The 16,072-nt window shown below is 61.1% G+C and overlaps 2 protein-coding genes across 16 annotated transcripts; one reads left to right on the top strand and one right to left on the bottom strand.

The window, feature by feature from the left end:
* The first annotated feature begins 2,701 nt into the window (after positions 1 to 2,701).
* Positions 2,702 to 15,765, top strand: DENND6B (DENN domain containing 6B). 4 transcript variants are annotated; one of them, XM_067698496.1, is made up of 20 exons: positions 2,703 to 2,991; positions 7,967 to 8,005; positions 8,077 to 8,119; positions 8,725 to 8,837; positions 9,278 to 9,358; positions 9,891 to 10,011; positions 10,133 to 10,212; positions 10,301 to 10,363; positions 10,628 to 10,683; positions 11,200 to 11,322; positions 11,405 to 11,500; positions 11,593 to 11,687; positions 11,801 to 11,866; positions 12,001 to 12,065; positions 12,164 to 12,253; positions 12,347 to 12,400; positions 12,741 to 12,850; positions 12,956 to 13,058; positions 13,201 to 13,275; positions 13,357 to 15,765. In XM_067698496.1, exons 1-20 carry the CDS (start codon positions 2,830 to 2,832, stop codon positions 13,477 to 13,479), a joined length of 1,758 nt encoding a protein of 585 aa, XP_067554597.1. In that variant the 5' UTR covers positions 2,703 to 2,829; the 3' UTR covers positions 13,480 to 15,765. The 4 variants fall into 4 exon arrangements, with proteins under 4 accessions (XP_067554599.1, XP_067554598.1, XP_067554597.1 ...); XM_067698499.1 differs by having other exon boundaries at positions 2,815 to 2,991; positions 9,906 to 10,011; XM_067698498.1 differs by lacking the exon at positions 11,200 to 11,322 and having other exon boundaries at positions 2,702 to 2,991.
* Positions 5,473 to 12,679, bottom strand: LOC137202639 (uncharacterized). 12 transcript variants are annotated; one of them, XR_010932748.1, is made up of 6 exons: positions 12,027 to 12,679; positions 10,972 to 11,747; positions 6,938 to 10,763; positions 6,349 to 6,436; positions 5,781 to 5,885; positions 5,473 to 5,684 (listed from the first exon to the last, which is right to left on the bottom strand). XR_010932748.1 is itself a non-coding variant. In XM_067698501.1 (6 exons), the coding sequence occupies exons 3-6, from the start codon at positions 7,322 to 7,324 to the stop codon at positions 5,664 to 5,666; spliced, it is 606 nt and encodes a 201-aa protein (XP_067554602.1). In that variant the 5' UTR covers positions 7,325 to 10,763; positions 10,972 to 11,747; positions 12,027 to 12,659; the 3' UTR covers positions 5,473 to 5,663. The 12 variants fall into 12 exon arrangements, 1 of the variants encoding a protein (XP_067554602.1); XR_010932746.1 differs by having other exon boundaries at positions 5,781 to 7,612; positions 7,727 to 7,821; positions 7,907 to 10,763; positions 12,027 to 12,676; XM_067698501.1 differs by having other exon boundaries at positions 6,933 to 10,763; positions 12,027 to 12,659.
* Positions 15,766 to 16,072: the final 307 nt, after the last annotated feature.

Genomic DNA, 16,072 nt, shown 5'->3' with positions numbered 1-16,072 from the left:
AGCGAACTAGATCCCACAGGCATGCCGCAACTAAGAGTTCGCATGCCGCAACTAAGAGCCCGCATGCCACAACTAAGAGCCCACATGCCACAACAAAGATCCTGCGTACTGCAGCTAAGACCTGGTGCAGCCGAATAATTAATATTAAAATAAAAAAGATGCTCAACATCAGTCATCATTAGGGAAATTCTAAATTTACCCACATGTCACTACACAACCCCTTGGATGGCTACAATTAAAAAGGCTGACAACCTCAAATGCTGGTAAGGATGTAGAAAAACTGGAACCTTCATACATTGCTGGTGGTAACGTCAAATTGTAAAGCCACTTTGGAAAATAGTTTGACAGTTTCTTATAAAGTTAAACATAAACTGAACATACAGCCCAATACTTTCACTCCTAGGTATTTACCCAAGAGAAGTTAAAACAGGTGTCTACAAAAAGACTTGTACAGGAATGTACATAGCAGCATTATTACAGGCAAAAACTGGAAACGTTCCAAACATCAATTGGTGTGTTGACTCTAATAACATAATAGCCATTTGTTTCACCAGCAAAAGCAAGTTTATTCAGGAATAGCAGAGGAACTGTAATTCATGATGTGGAAACTATGGCAGACTACAAGTAAATCCAAAAAACAGGAAAAGGGAGTTTGCTTTTATAGGGAAAAGGGGTCAGTTGGGAGGTACTGTGTTAACTAGAGGCCGCTGGAGGAGCCTGGAGGCTTCCTATTGTTTGGGCTGTGACGGTCTCTGATTGGCTGGGATGTCCTTGGGCCGGAGGGGTTTCTTCCTCCTGTTGGAGAGAGAGTAGAGGCACCTGTCTTCCTGTTTCTGGTAATTGCGGATGCACGGTGGGCATGACAGAACACCCTAACGACCTGTCCTGGCTCCAGCTTCAACTGAGGTTTCTTTAAATAATTCCACTGTGAAAGGTTAAAGAAAATGTCACGTATCCAGACAATGAACTACTATTCATATAAAGGAACAAACTACTGCTATATACAACAACATGGATAAACTTCAAAAATATTATGCTAATGGTCTTCCCTGGTGGCGCAGTGGTTGAGAGTCCGCCTGCCGATGCAGGGGACACGGGTTCGTACCCCGGTCCGGGAAGATCCCACGGGCCGCGGAGCGGCTGGTCCCCTGAGCCATGGCCACTGAGCCTGCGCGTCTGGAGCCTGTGCTCCGCAACGGGAGGGGCCGCAGCAGTGAGAGGCCCGCGTACCGCAAAAAAAAAAAAAAAAAAAATATTATGCTAAGTGCAAGAAACCAGACAGAATAGGCTGCATATTGTATGTATTAGCACAATTACCACAAACTTAATGGCTTAAAACAATGCACACTTATTATCTTACAGTTCTGGAAGTCAGAAATCTGAAATGAGTCTTACGGGGCTTAAATCAAGGTGTCAGCAGAACTGCATTCCTTCTGGAGGCTCTAGGGGAGAATCGTTTCCTTGCCTGTTCTAGCTTCTGGAGGCTGCCTGCATTCCTTGGTTCATGGTCCCTTCCTCCATCTTCAAAGCCAGCAGTGTGGCAACTACCAGTTTCTCTATCTTATTCCCTTATCGCATTGCCTTCTCTGACTCATTTTGGCCTATGGACTGTAGGCAGAAGTGCTGTAGATATCAGTTGTCGGCCAACGCAATTAATAGCTAGCAGGCCTCCATTAAACCCTTTTCCACTGCCAATGACCTAGGAGGCCATGTGTTCCAGAGGTAAGTCAAGGAGAGCCACCTGACTCTCCCACCAGTCCATGCACAGTGAAAAACCTGCTTAAGACTTGAGGGTTGTTACTCCAACCTAGCCTAGCCTAGCCTAACTTTGGAGTAGGGAGCTTTAGTTTAAAAAAAAAAAAAGTAAAATATATATAGCGTGTCAGTTAAGTTATTGTCTCAGCGCCAAAGTCGCCCTTCCATGATCGGCTGTGTGATGCTGCGGGGGGGGGGGGGGGGGAACTCTGCGGCCACATTTCGAGGAGCAAGGGCTGGTGCCTGGCTCTGCCAAGAGGAATGCTGGAGGCAGATGCGACGTCAAAGAGGGAGGGGGGCTTGCCCGCCCCCCCAGCCACACTTCGCCGCCGCAGCAGAAAATAAAACGGCACAGGTGGCTCGAATTATGTGTGTTATACGCTGTGTCTGGTTTCGACAGACAGGTCTGGGACAGTGTGCAAGGCAGCCCAAGAGGGGGCCCGGAAATATCTGGAAGAGCGCTGGACGCAAGAGGCGGGGAGGGGACTGGCGCGGGCGGGTCTGCACGCACTGACGACCAGTCATTGGAAACAAAGATGCCCCAGTGGTCAGACACGAACCCCGGACGTGACAGCTCTCTGCAGGACCCCATACCCGGAGGCGACCCAAAGGAGAAAACTCGAGGGACTCCCAGAATCGCTGGAATCTGTGTGTGATAGTTGGTAGAATAGGAGCTCGTAACGACGAAATCCGGTTAGGAAAGCTGGCCGGGTAAGGGACCCGCCAGTCTCTACTTCGCCTGTCCTCACGGTGTCCCCGGGAACCGCGACCCCGCCTTAACCCGTCTTCCCCCGGGCTCACACGCCCCGCTGGAAGTCCCTCCTCCAGGCTTGGGGCCGCTCTGGCCCGCGCGGTCCCTTCTCTTTGGTGGGTTCCGCGCCGCTCCACCGCACGGCGGTCCTCCGGCCGCCAGGGGCGTGCGAGGCCGAGTCCGGGCCATTCTGGTCTGAGACGGCCGCTCGACTGCTCCGCGGAGCTGTCCGGGCGCGCCCAGGCCACCGCCTCCAGTCCGTTCCCCCGGCAACGCCTCGGGCCGTTCCCCCGGCAACGCGGCCGTTCTCAGTAGCAGGGGCCATGGACCAGGGGTCGGGCGCCGGGCCCCACCGGGCTCGCGGCTGCCTCGGCGCGCCGTCCTGCGGAGCGCGGGCTCCGGGGGCACCCTGGGCACGCTTCTCGGCCTGGCTGGAGTGCGTGTGTGTGGTCACCTTCGACCTGGAGCTGGGCCAGGCGCTGGAGGTGAGGGGGGCAGCGGGCCGGGGGGAGGCCGGGGAGGGCGGGTCCTGCTCTGTCGCCGCCGGCTAGTGTGGCTCAGGCATCGCCGAGGGGCGGCGGGAATCCCTCCGCAGGTGAGGTACCCTCGGGCAGACAGACCCCCCAGGTGGCCTCTTCCTCCTCAGAAACCCTGCACCTGTCACTTCCTGAAAGGTGCGCTCCCAAGCAGAAGAAAAAAAGTTAAGTTGCCAAGACCTCCCTTTGGGGTGGAGGAGCGAAGAGCCCTGCACTTCGGATACCCAAAGTGGTACTCTTGATTTTTCGCCCAGTAAAAAGCTGTCTCCTCTCCCTTCCTCTCCCCCGCCTTTCCCACACTATGATACCTTCTCCCCTCATTTACTCCAGCCAAAATCCCAGGGGTCACCCTTGACTCCTCCCCTCCCTCCACCCCACATCCCATCCGGGAACAAGGCTGACAGCTCCACCTACAGCAGGGCTGTCAGATTCATTACCACTGCTACTGTATCCCCAAGTCCAATATTTGTGGCTCTCTTGCTTAAATCTTTGGAAACCTCCTTGTTCACTTAGAGTCTGATCCAGACCCTTTGCGGGTCACAACCAGACCCAAGAGCCATCTTTCTGTTCACAGACTCTGCCCCCAGCCCCCCCAGCCTGGGGTGTCCCCACTACCTGCAAGGCTCTTCCCTACCCCCACCCGCGTGGGTGTAGATGAAAACATGACAGACTCAGGGAGGAAGGCCTTCTGGAGTAATGCAGGCCTGGGGGGACGGTCTTCTCCAGGCCCTGAAGGCCATGACATAGACCATGGAGCTGACCAGGGCAGGGGAGGCTGTGAGGTACGCTTCAGCACGCTGTCAGAAGGAACTTTCTCAGAACCCAGGAGGTGGCGCATCCGTGACTGCAGTTGGTTGAGATGAGGCTGAGCAGCCATCGTTGGAAAGCCAGCGGCAGGGGGAGAGGGTGTTTTCCAAGGCCTTGCTGAACTCCATAAGGCTGTGGGAAGCCCAAGTCCTAACAAACAGCAAGGGCGGACACTGCCCAGCTCGCTGTGGAGACCGCATTCCACCACACCTGTCCCCACGTGGTGCACCAAATTAACTTGACGCAGGGACCTGAGCACAGAGAGGTGAGGTGATTTGCCTAACGTCACAGAGCCCACATTCCTGCTGGTCCCCAAATTGTTCCCAATAAAATCACAAGAGAGTCTACTGTTTCCTTAAGGCATTCTCATGTATAATTTTCTAGGACTTAACCATTCAGGCAAGAACTTGTTAGTTAAAGGCTCCATGTGCTTGGGCTTCTGAGCTTTCCTGAGGCCGTATAGCTCAGGGAGGGAGTGCTGGGGGGACCCACGGCCCCTACTAATCATCAAGTCTGTGCAGGAGTCGGGCAGTGCAACCACACGACGCTCATCAGGTTTGCATCTTATCTTTCTTCCTCTCCCCTGGAAATCATGAGGAAGGTCAGCGGTCATTTCAGCTGCGTCCACAATCACTCATGGAGCATCTGCCCTGCGCTCGCTTATTCCGGGCTTGGCCTGGCCGAGCACCACAGAGGCTCTGGCTGGCACTGTGCTTGGCACTGGGACATGATGGAAGACCCAGGGACTGCCTTCCAGGAGCTCATGGATCACGGAGACTCCGTGGACAGATACAGCTCAGAGGAAGGAATGGGGGTTTGGCCATATCTTGGAGGATGAGAAGGAGGCAGCCGGGCAGGGGAGAGGGGGCTGTTTCAGGTAACCCCTCCCCCAAAAAAGCCAGCGAAAGCAAGGGCAAGGAGCCAACCATTCACTCATTCAATAAATCAAGTATTGGGCAACTGCCACCAGCCAGGCCCCACGGTACTGGTGCTGGACACATGGACACAGAGCTGCATGCGATGACAGGGCCCTGCCCACCAGGAGTTCACGTTCTGTGCGAGAGACACAGAGAGTAAGGGGTAAGGACCCCCTAGAGCGCATAGGTATATTGAGGGGGTCCCACCCACGTGGGTGCACTGGAGCCTGCAGGTGAGGCAGGGATCAGACATGAGGGGAGAGTGGGCAAGGCTGTGCACATCAGCTGAGCAAAGGGCCTGGCTCTGCTGCCTCAGCCCTTGGAAACTCTCCTCTTGGTATCCCCGCTGACCCGAGAAGCCCATGCAGTGAACTGCGGCCCGGGGCCCAGAGGGTCCCTCCTCCCCCAGGTGTCCACATCCTCCCAGCTGCAGCTCCTGCACTGCCCAGTCTCAGGACCCTTTTAGTCTTCAAAAGTACTGAGGGCCCCAAGGGGCTTTTTATGTGCGTCGTATCTATCGAGGTTTCCTATACTAGAAGTTAAAACAGAAAAATTAAAAATGCTTATTAATCCATTTTAAAAAACAATGGATACCATGTGTAAACGAGAGAAGCCACCGCAACGAGAAGCCTGTGCACTGCAACGAAGAGTAGCCCCCACTTGCCACAACTAGAGAGCCCACGCACAGCAACAAAGACCCAACGCAGCCGAAAATAAATAAATATTTATTTACTTACTTTAAAAATATATATATTTCCACAAAAACAACCATTTTCAGAAACAAATTCAGTGAGGAGAATGGCATTATTTGACACTTTTACGTCCCTTTTTAAAGGCCAAATAGAAGGCCGCTGTATCTTCACATCAGCTTCAGTCAGTTCCCCTTGACGGCCTGTGTCACAGCCTCTGGAAGCCACACTGCACACAGTGAGAAGAGAGTGAAAAAGGCAGCTTCGGCCTCTGGGAACCTAGGGCACCCACACCACCCTTCAGGAAGCACTTTCCTAGACGTACCTTCTCCAGCAAGGCGAGGCTCGCTGCATCTGTCTTCCTCAGGGGCGACTTGGTTACAGGAGCTGCAGCCCCTGCAGACTGGCTCCCGTGGAAAGGACAAGACCCCTGTGGTTCCAGGGGACAGGGTTCATCGTGCGGCAGACCCTCGCCCTCTGCCCCTCTCTGAGGGTCCGCTCCATTCCTCTCCTCAGTCAGGCAGGGCCGTCCCTCCATCTCTGCTCCCAGCTTGTGAACAGTGAACTTGGAGCCCTGGGCATGGCTGTGGAGCCTGCTCAGATGCTACAAAACTCCTGTGACTGCAGACCAGATTCAGACCCCTGACCTCAGCTCCGAGGGCCCATCGTGGCCCTGCCAGCTGCCAGGCGCCCGCCTTTCCTCTGCCCTTCCCAGCAAGGACGCACAGGGGCCCGAGTGGTCCTGCGGCCCCTCCTCTCTGGGAGCCATCTCGAGGTACCCCTGTGGGTCCGCCCCACAGACAAATACTGTTTGGCTGGCTCCCCTCCGTCCTCTTGGCCCTTCCTTCTTGGTGCCTCCTTAGCTGACGCCTTGAGATTTCCACATGCCCCACCTGTTCCATTATTCTTTGGAGACATGTTTTCACGCACTCCACAAATACAGGCACACCTTGGAGATGTTGCAGGTTCGGTTCCAGAGCACTGCAGAAAAGCAAGTCACACAGATTTGCTGGTTTCCCAGCGCATATAAAAGTTATGGTTACGCTAGACTGGAGTCTATTAAGTATGCAAGAAACACCATTATATCTTAAAAAACAATGTAGATACCTTGTAACAAATATAAAAATGAAAAAGTTTGAGATGTTGTGAAAATTACGAGAATATGATGCAGAGATGCAAAGTGAGCAAGTGTTGCTGGAAAAGTGGCACCTGTAGGGTTGCTACAAACCTTTATTTTGTAAACAATGCAACATCCGTGAAGCACAATAAAGCAAATGTGATAAACGAGGTGTGACTGTACAGTATCTGGTGAGGGTCTACTCCCTGCCAGGGTCTGGGAAGTACCTGGGACACGGTCCCTGTCCTTAGGACACTTGGTGGCAGCAGAGGAGACGGAATAGGCCCAGAGCAGCAGGCCCAGAGCAAACAAAGACAGAAGCTACATTATCACAACAGTGCAAGTCCCAGGGCACAGTACCTTACCACCTGGGGGCTCAGGGCACACCCCAGAGGAAGCCTCATGTCAGCCAGAACCCAAGTCCTCCTCCGCGTGGGAGTTTGGCCGACAGAGTAAGGAGGGGGCCACGCATGCAGGCCCTCAGCTCCTGGCTCCCGGCATAGCCGCTTCCTGGAAGAGCCATCCTGCTGCACCTGAGCACGGGCCAGGGCAGCAGTGATGCCCAAGGCGCACCAGGTCCCCAGGAGACACTTGGGGGCCTGCAGGGAGTGAGGGCTCTGGAGGTTCCCTGCCTTTTTCCTTTCCTGCAAAGAAATCCATTCTGGCCATTTGCCTGCGTACAGGGCTACTGGCTCCCCTAGAGTGTGGCCTGTCTCCCAGGTAGAGCCTGTCCAGCTGGTCACGCTCACCATACACTCCAGGGGCCTGGGTGCTCCAGGGGTCACATTCCAAGCGGGGAGCAGGCCAGAAGCTCCCGGTCCCCTGACTAGCAGGGGTTGGAGTGAAGATGCTCAGAGGCAGGGGTGCCAGTGTCAGGCAACATCTGAGTTAAGACGGGATGGGGAGGCTGGCCAGGCCGTCTGGGAGAGCAGGCCCAGAGGAGCCGCAGAGCCTAAGACCCTCTGGCTGGGTGGGGTTGGGTTCGGAGCGCTGAGAGGGTACAGGAGGTGGGGGCCAGGAGGCAGGGCCCTGCATCCGCTCTAGGCGAGAGAGGAGGCTTTGGGGACAGACTGTCGGGACGTGGGGCAGGGAGGCCCAGTCTGGGCAAGTGGCCTTGAGGGCGAGGGGTGTGAGAAGGGAGTCCAGGAGCTCACCCAGTTGTGCGCTGGCCGAGAAAAGGGAAGGATGGGGGCCAGGAGTGGCCTCGGGCCGAGAGGGGCCTGGGGAGGCAGGGCAGGGCGCTGGAGCCCTGAAGAGAGGAGGAGGGGTCAGCAGGGAGCCAGAGGTGGGGGAGAGCCAGAGGGTCTGACAGTGCTGGGGTGGGGGGGACACACCTGCAGCCCAGCACCAAGCCTGCCAAGCCCATGTCACTGAGTACTCTGTGTCCCCCGCAGCTGGTGTACCCCAGCGACTTCCAGCTCACGGACAAGGAGGTGGGTCCCAGCCCTCTCCGGAGCAGACCTCACCCGGGGAGCAGGCCCTCACTGGCTTTCCTGTGTTTCAGAAAAGCAGCATCTGCTACCTGTCCTTTCCCGACTCCCACTCAGGTAGGCCACCCCGCCCCGCCCCGGTCTGGGTGTCTCTCTGGGGCTGTGGGGAGAAGAAGAAGGAGGGAGATGAGGCTGCCCAAGAGCCCCTGCGGCCAGGCCTGCACAGCCTGTAAGCACCGGTCCCCCTTCCCGCTCCAGGGAGACAGCCAGAGCCCCACGCCGCGGCAGCCGGTTTCCCCGGTTCCCGCGGAAAGAGGTGTCTCTGGGCAGTGGGGTCTGGTCTCCTTCACCCCAGCAGAGGGGTCACCAGGAGCTGGGTCCTGGCCTCGGCTTCTCCAGGGCTCAGGTGTCCGGGTCGGCCTGGTTTTCCTCCCCGGGCAGGCTACGCCGGGCCACACAAGCCCCCGGCCGTGCTTGCCCACAGGGCACGCGCTGCGGGGCTGTGGCTGTGCTGCTCTGTGTGCTGAGTTTAAACCCTTAGGTGCAGGAATCTAGACACAGGGACCTCTGTCGGGAGACACAGAACTGGAGGGCTGGGCTTTTCTGAGGCATTTGCAGCCCGGCAGGGGCTTCGCCCCCTCCCTGGCCCCCCGCCCCACATGCTGGCAGGAGAGGCTCCAGCCCAACCCGGACACAGCGTGAGGGGACCACCTCTTCCCCAGGCTGCCTCGGGGATACTCAGTTCTGCTTCCGCATTCGTCAGTGTGGAGGGCAGAGGCGCCCCTGGCACACGGATGACAGGCACTGTGACAGTGGGGCCCCCGTGTCTCTGCAGGTGAGCCGGGCTGCCTCTCCAGCGCTCCTCCCCTGCCCCTGCAGGCCAGGGTCAGGCGGGTGTGAGCGGCCCTTCAAGGCGCCTGGCCAGCCCCAGCCAGCAGGGTCTCCAACTGCCGCAGGCCAGGCCCGGCACCCCAGCCTCGACTGGGGGTGGGCCAGCGCTTCTGAGGACTTGCCAGGGTCCTTGGGGCTTTTCCTGTGCTCCACGTGTGCGCCAGGGCGTGGCTCGGTGTGCAGAGGCCGGTGCTCTTGGGCCCCTGAACCGCTCACCACTGTGTCTGCGGAGATGTCCCTGGAGAGCGGTTGCCTGCCTTCCGGGGCCGTGACTCCCAGGCAGATCCCGGTCTGGGGAGAGCACGCAGCAGCCTGCGTGGGGGTCCGAGGGGGCGGGTGGGAGGTGAGCAGTGGGCGTGGCCTGGCCGATACCCCTCCTTCCAGAGGGAGCCCGCACACTACTTTGGCTACGTGTACTTCAGGCAGGTGAAGGACAGCTCTGTGAAGAGGGGCTACTTCCAGAAGGTGAGCAGCTGGTTGCTCTGGGGTAGCCCCACTGAGAGTTGGGGGCCAGCAGCCATCGGGAGAGGCTGATGGTCTGGGGGGTGGGGGTCCTGAGCCTCCAGGAGCACCCACCCCTCGGCAGCCCTAGCCACTTGGCCCTGGGCGGGGGCCACCGTGCCACTTGGGGGCGGGGGCGGCCTCTGGAGAACAGGCTCCGCTGCCCCTCCCTCGCCCAGCCCCGGCTCTAGCCCAGGCCTCCCTGCTCCTCGCTGAGGGAGGAGGGGGGCCCTCGTCACACTTTCAAGATTAGGACGACTTCAGTCTTGAATTCAGACACCAAAAGCAAAGGCTGCTTGAGCCCCGGGGAGACCATCCCACGATCCTGGCCCACGTGCATTTCCCTCTGAAGGCCTGGGGTTTTCTAATAGCCTGGAGTCCCAGGTCAGGCCATTCCTGGGAAGTCGGTGGGACACCCTGCCCTGGGCGACCCTGGATGAGCTGGGCCTCAGGGGTCCCTGCAGGGTCCCAAGGGGCTGGGGCGACATCTCACCAGCCCTGGGCCCTGCAGTCTCTGGTGCTGGTGTCCCGCCTGCCCTTCGTCCGGCTGTTCCAGGCGCTGCTGAGCCTGGTTGCCCCCGAGTACTTCGACAAGCTGGCGCCCTGCCTGGAAGCGGGTGAGTGGCCGGCAGGCGCTGCCAGAGCTGCCTCGTCATCATCCCAGCTGTAGCTCCTGGTGGCTCCAGCGGGCAGCTTCCTCCAGGACAGGCTTCTGACGCTGGCCACCTGTGTTCACAGTCTGCAATGAGATTGACCAGTGGCCGGCCCCTGTGCCGGGGCAGACCTTGAACCTGCCTGTCATGGGAGTCGTCCTCCAGGTGAGGGCTGCCTGGCTGGGGTGGGACGGCCCCAGTGCGCGTCGACACGCCACCCGGCCCCACTGGCAGCTGCTTCCTTCACCCATAGGTGCACATCCCATCCAGCGCAGACAAGCCTGAATCCGGTCCTCCAAAGCAGTGCAGCCACAAGGTGGGCGCCCTGCTCCCAGGCTGACGGCCCCATACCTGCCTCAACCCTCAACCCTCCCACCTGCCTGGGCCTCCCCACCTCACCTACTAGGGGGTGGCCAGACCCCAGACACAGGGGCTGCGTCTCCGTGCAGGGCTGTGGGGCGCCGGGAGGCACGTGGGTAGGGACTGCGGCCCCCGGGACTCTCCCGGGATGACCTGTGCTGCTCGGGGCTTGTGAGGCGTCATCCTCCCCCCGGCCTGACCCCACCCCCCTTCCTCTCAGAACCTGCTGCCAGCCCCGGTCGTCCTCACCAGTGTCCATGAGCTGGACCTGTTCAGGTGAGCCTGGCAGGCCACCACCTGCTGCCCCGGTAGGTGATGAGTGATCCCACGGGGCTCAGCCCATCGGGGTGGGGGCGCTGGGGGACATCAGGAGTTAACCCCCCGCCCGTTCTGAGAGGGAGAGTCTGCAGAAGAGGAGCCCGGTGCCCCGATGTCTGCCCCCAGAGGAAGTGGGCACCGTGGGCAGGAAGTCAGGTCCTGGCAGGCAGGAGCAGGGAAGGGAGCAGCTGTGGTGAGAGATGCTGCCAGAGGGGCCCTCTCTGGGGGGCCAGCAGAGGACCCCACCTTTGGAGACCCTCTGGCCCTGTGCTGGGCCCAGCGGGAGCCAGGGCTGTTGGTTTCAGGCATGGCGGGGGCGCGAGGCCAGGCATCTTCACAAGGCCTCACGGCCGCCTTCCTCTGGAGTGAGGCCCAGCCTTCACCCAGACAGGGCCTGCCTGGGCCTGGGTCGGGGCAGGTGGGCAAGGGCTGGGGAGCCTCCCACCGGCCTCCCCAACGCCCCCGCCGGCCCAGGTGCTTCCGGCCCGTGCTGGCCCACGTGCAGCTGCTGTGGGAGCTCATGCTTCTTGGGGAGCCCCTGCTGGTCCTGGCGCCCTCGCCCGCAGTGTCCTCGGAGATGGTGCTGGCCTTGACCAGGTGGGTCGGGCGGCAACGCGAGGGGCCGGGGGCCCCGGACCAGCCCTGCAAACTGACTGTCCCTGCGGGTCCCTCCCCACAGCTGCCTGCAGCCCCTCAAGTTCTGCTGCGACTACCGCCCCTACTTCACCGTCCACGATAGCGAGTTCAAGGAGTTCACGACGCGCACGCAGGCCCCGTAAGTGCCGCCCTGCCCGCCCTGCGCCCTGCGCCCTCCGCCTGCGTCTGCCTCTCCTCCCTCCCTCCCTCTCTCTCTCTCTCTCTCTCTAGACCAAGCGTGGTCCTGGGAGTCACAAACCCTTTCTTTATCAAAACGCTCCAGCACTGGCCCCACGTTCTCCGCATCGGGGAGCCCAAGATGCCAGGTGAGGTCCCCGGCCTCCACCCAAGGGTCCTGGGAACGCGGGGCCTCTCCGGGTCTGCGCCTGCGGAGGCAGAAGCAAGACCCTGAGGCCCGGCCATGGGGCGTGTCTCGTAGGGGACCTTCCCAAGCAGATCAAACTGAAAAAGCCCTCAAGGCTGAAGACCCTGGACACCAAGCCAGGTCTGTGCCCCTCCTCTCCTCCCGGGACCCAGAGACACGCCTTGGGGCGGGGTGGGGCGGGCAGATGTGCTGGCACAGCTGAAGGGGGTGCCCCGCCCCCGGGGAGCGCGCTGCCATTCTGCCCTCCTCCCCAGGCCTCTACACCGCGTACACGACCTACCTCCACCGAGACAAGGCCCTGCTCAGACGACTGCTTAAGGTACCGCTGGGGGGTGCTCCGGGGCGGGGAAGCTGGGCTCGGTGTGTGAAGGGGGCGCAGCCGGCCTGCTGTGGCTCAGCCCTCGCCCCGCCCCCCAGGGCCTGCAGAGGAAGCGGCCGTCGGACGTGCAGACTGCAGTGCTGAGGCAGCACCTCCTGGAGCTCACGCAGAGCTTCATCATCCCTCTGGTGGGGCCTGGCCGGCGGGGAGGAGGGCGCCGGGCTGGAGGGGCAGGCAGCAGGCTGTGGCCCAGACTCAGACTCACTCCCCTTCCCCCCCAGGAGCACTACATGGCCAGCCTCATGCCCCTGCAGAAGAGCATCACGCCCTGGAAGGTGTGGTCCAGGGAGGGGCTGGGAGGATGGGCCCTATGCCGATCCTTTGGGGGGGGGTGTCTCGTGGGTGTGCAGGAGCCCCTGGGGCCAGCCCATCCCCACACCCGCAGGTGGCCCTCACAGGGAAGAGAAATGCGGGCCACACGGATGGGGGAGGGGTTCGAGGCCCTCTTCTCTGGGAAGGGTCACCCTGGGATCTGTCCCTGCAGGGTGGGGGCTGGGGGACACACAAGGGGCCCGTCTGCCAAGTGCCCTGGGGAAGGTCCTGACCAGCCAAGGTGCGGGACCTGCGAGGCCGTGCCTGCCCCCAGCACCCAGGCTCACCCAGCCCCTGTCTCAGACCCCTCCCCAGATCCACCCCTTCCGCCAGGACGACTTCCTGCGTAGCCTGGAGCGCTCGGGGCCCCAGCTCACCTGCCTCCTCAAGGGCGACTGGCTGGGCCTCTACAGGTGGGTGGACAGTAGGTAGGGTCCTGGGGCCCCTGGTGCTGGTGGCCGTGCCCATCCCTCAACACACAGCGTCAGCGCACACCTGCTGCCCCTTGCCCCCCACAGGCGGTTTTTCAAGTCCCCCCATTTTGATGGCTGGTACCGACAGCGGCACAAAGAGATGGCCCAGAAGCTGGAGGCCCTGCACCTCGAGGCCACCTGTGAGGCGGTGAGGGGGGCGATCGGCTGCGGGAGAGCACAGAGGGGTGCGAGCCCCACACAGGGGCCGGAGGAGAGTGCAGGGGGGGCGGACACGGGCCCAGAGCTGGGCGAGAGCCTCGGCGATGGAAGGTCCCATCTTGTCCCCGCAGAACCTCGAGATCTGGATGCAGGACAAGTCCGAGGTGGAGGTCGTGGATCTGGTCCTGAAACTTCGGGAGAGGCTGGTGAGATGCCTCCCAGCCCTGCCCCACCTCGGCCAGCCAGATGTGAAGGTCGCCTGCCCCTGACCACCGCTGCCCCTGCAGGTTCGGGCACAGGGCCACCAGCTCCCCGTGAAGGAGGCGACGCTGAAGCGGGCGCGGCTGTACATCGAGACAGTCGTCGGCTCCCTGCCCAAGGACCTGCAGGTCGTCCTGTGCCCTCCCTAGGATGGGGCCCATGGCCCGGGGCCTGGCTGCCCCTCGGGGCCTGGGTCTGGCCGAGATTCCCTCCCCCCAGTCAAGCATGAGATCCCCCCCACAAGCTTCCGGTTGCCCCTGGTCCCCCACCTGGCACCACCGTCATCCCAGCAGACAAGGTGGCATTTGGAACTACAGCCTGGCCCCTGACTGTTGGCGGATCACGTGCTGCAGAGCCTCCCCTCCCCCTGGGCCCCACCTGTCCTCTCCAGGGTCTTAGGCAGGGGTGGGGGGCAGGCTGTGAGCCCTGCTGATCTGATCTGGGCCAAGGCCACACACCCCTCCAGGAGCCCATCTGCCCAAGCCCTGCAGGCCCAAGCGTTGCATCTGATGCGTCCTTTAGACCCACCAGGCTGCCCAGCTCAGGACGGAAGGAGGCGGCTGACAGGCAGACCCCTCTCCTCACACAGCCCGCCCCCCGCCTGTCTTGCCTGGGGGCTGAGGGGGGAACCTCGCCTGCGGTCATCACTTGGGAGGGGAGAAGCCGCTTTGCCCGGAGAAGAGCTGTGCCCTGTGGTTCGCTGGGATGCCGCCAGGACCCGCGTGGCTGCCAGGCGGGTCCAGGGCATTGTCTTTGTTCCACTCCAGGGACACCCCACTGGGCACCTTCTCCGTTCACTCTGCCCTGCGCTGCTGCTCGTCGGCTGGCAGGCCCTCGCGTCACCCCCGTGTCCATGCAGCCCCACAGGCAGTGAGGGGCTTGGACTCTAGCCTGACCAGGCCCGCGGCCTTGGGGCACCATGCTCCTCGGCAAGGAGTGAAAGCCCCTCAGAAGGGATCCACGCCCCCATATGACACCTTGGAGCACTGGGCCAAGCAGTCACGTGCTGTCAAAGGCACCATCACAGCTCAGCGCACAGTGGCAGCTGGTGGGGGGCAGGGCAGGGGGGGAGGCGCGGACCCAGAGCTGCAGGCCTTTGGGTAAGTCCCACCGAACCCAACCCCAGATGCCTCACCTGAGGCACAAGGCCTCGTAGATGCCCGCGTGGGCCTTGGAGGCAACCTGAGCTGAGTCCTGGCTGAGCGATGGGGTGCGGGAGGCAGGCCGAGCGGGGGGCTTTCCCTTCTCTCCTGATTCCCCACAGTCCGTGTCCTGGGATGGAGCAGTGACGCAGCCACTCCTCCCAAGCGGAGTTCGGTGGAGCTGCCAGATGCCAGAGGCGCTGGCCTCAGAGCTGCCAGCGTCGTCTTGTCCGGCCCTGACCACTGCCTAGGACAGCCCGGCGCGTCCGCAGCCTGCAGACAGCTGAGCTCGGCCTGGTGTGCGACCGCAGTCAGAGGACAGAATCGAGGCAGCAGAGGGAGAGGCGAGCTGGAGGCCCTCAAGCGAGGAAGGACTTTGTGGCCCCAGTGCCACTTTGGAAAGTCTGCCCTGCTGTCTGGCCGTGAGGGGTGTGCCCCGGCACACTGCACGGTCCCTTCCCTTGGCTTTCTGAGGGTGACTGCGGGTGATGGAGGGCTGCAGGGGAGCGGCTGCAAGGGGGCCTCCGCAAAGCCCTCAGGGACTTTTGCCTCCATCGACCCAGGAAGGCACATCCTGATTCCCCCGAATCCTTGCATGCTCCCTCGAGGACTGCTTGAGTCCTCGCAGCAGCCCCTCACAGCGGCTTGTCCTCAGGAACACTGGTGCAGCGGGATGTCGGGGGAGGGACGCCTGGCAGAGTGGGCAACACTGCCCAGGGTGGAATCCAAAGCTGAAGGGTACAGGTGGGAGGAGGTCCCTCCCCTGGAGTGCCTGCGGCTGTCGGGGGGGCCTCCTCCTCACAGCCTGACCCCCCTGCCCAGACAGGGGCCTGAGGGTGCGGGCTGGGGGTGGAGTCCTGCCAACTCCATCGTCTCCCCCATAAGACCCCGGGTTCCCTCTCAGGATCAGGTCAGCTCCGGCTGGGCTGAGCCTCTGTCCCCCCACCAGGCTGGGGACAGGCAGTGAGGAGGGAGGAAGGGGCAGGAAGATCAAAAGAGGCAGACCCACCACCTACTAGAGCCCCGTGGACAGGAGGCCTGGACGGACAGGAACCAGTGGTCCAAGAGGGCGCTGTGGTCGGCGGCCAGTATGTGAAGCCGCCTGCTTTTGGGGATCGTGTGTGGGCCTGGTGTGGTGGCCGGGATGGGGGTGGGAGGGCAGTGGGCTGATCCAGGGACAGGAAGGACAGTCTTCACCCCCAAGCTTCCTGCACTCTATTTAAAGACTCCGTTTTAGTCTGCGATGGTGGACTTCCCACATCTTTGGTATTAAAATGTCCTTCTGTGACACGATACTTGCCTTTTAACTTCCTTTTCTGATAAAAAGTTGGCATCCCTATCAGAGCCTGGTAACTTTAGGGTCCTCTTGGTGGGGCGTTGGGTGGGCCTTGCTGTGGACGGGTTCAGGGCTAAAGGGGTGAAGGTGTGGCCTGGCTGGTTGGGGGTAGGGGGGTAGCAGAAAGAACTAGTGAGTTGACCCTCTCCAGTGGCTTCATCTGAGCTGGGCGTTCCTGAGCATCGGGGGCAGGTCCCAGGCCCGGGTTGGGTGGGGTGGGCAGGAACGAGTGGGCTATCTGCCGGGAACGGAACGTCTGGGTGG

The sequence above is a fragment of the Pseudorca crassidens genome, chromosome 11 (genome assembly GCF_039906515.1).
Source record: "Pseudorca crassidens isolate mPseCra1 chromosome 11, mPseCra1.hap1, whole genome shotgun sequence".
Classification (NCBI taxonomy): Eukaryota; Metazoa; Chordata; class Mammalia; order Artiodactyla; family Delphinidae; genus Pseudorca; species Pseudorca crassidens.
Note: the sequence above shows the minus strand (reverse complement) of the source record. Positions and strands in the feature narration are given on the sequence as shown.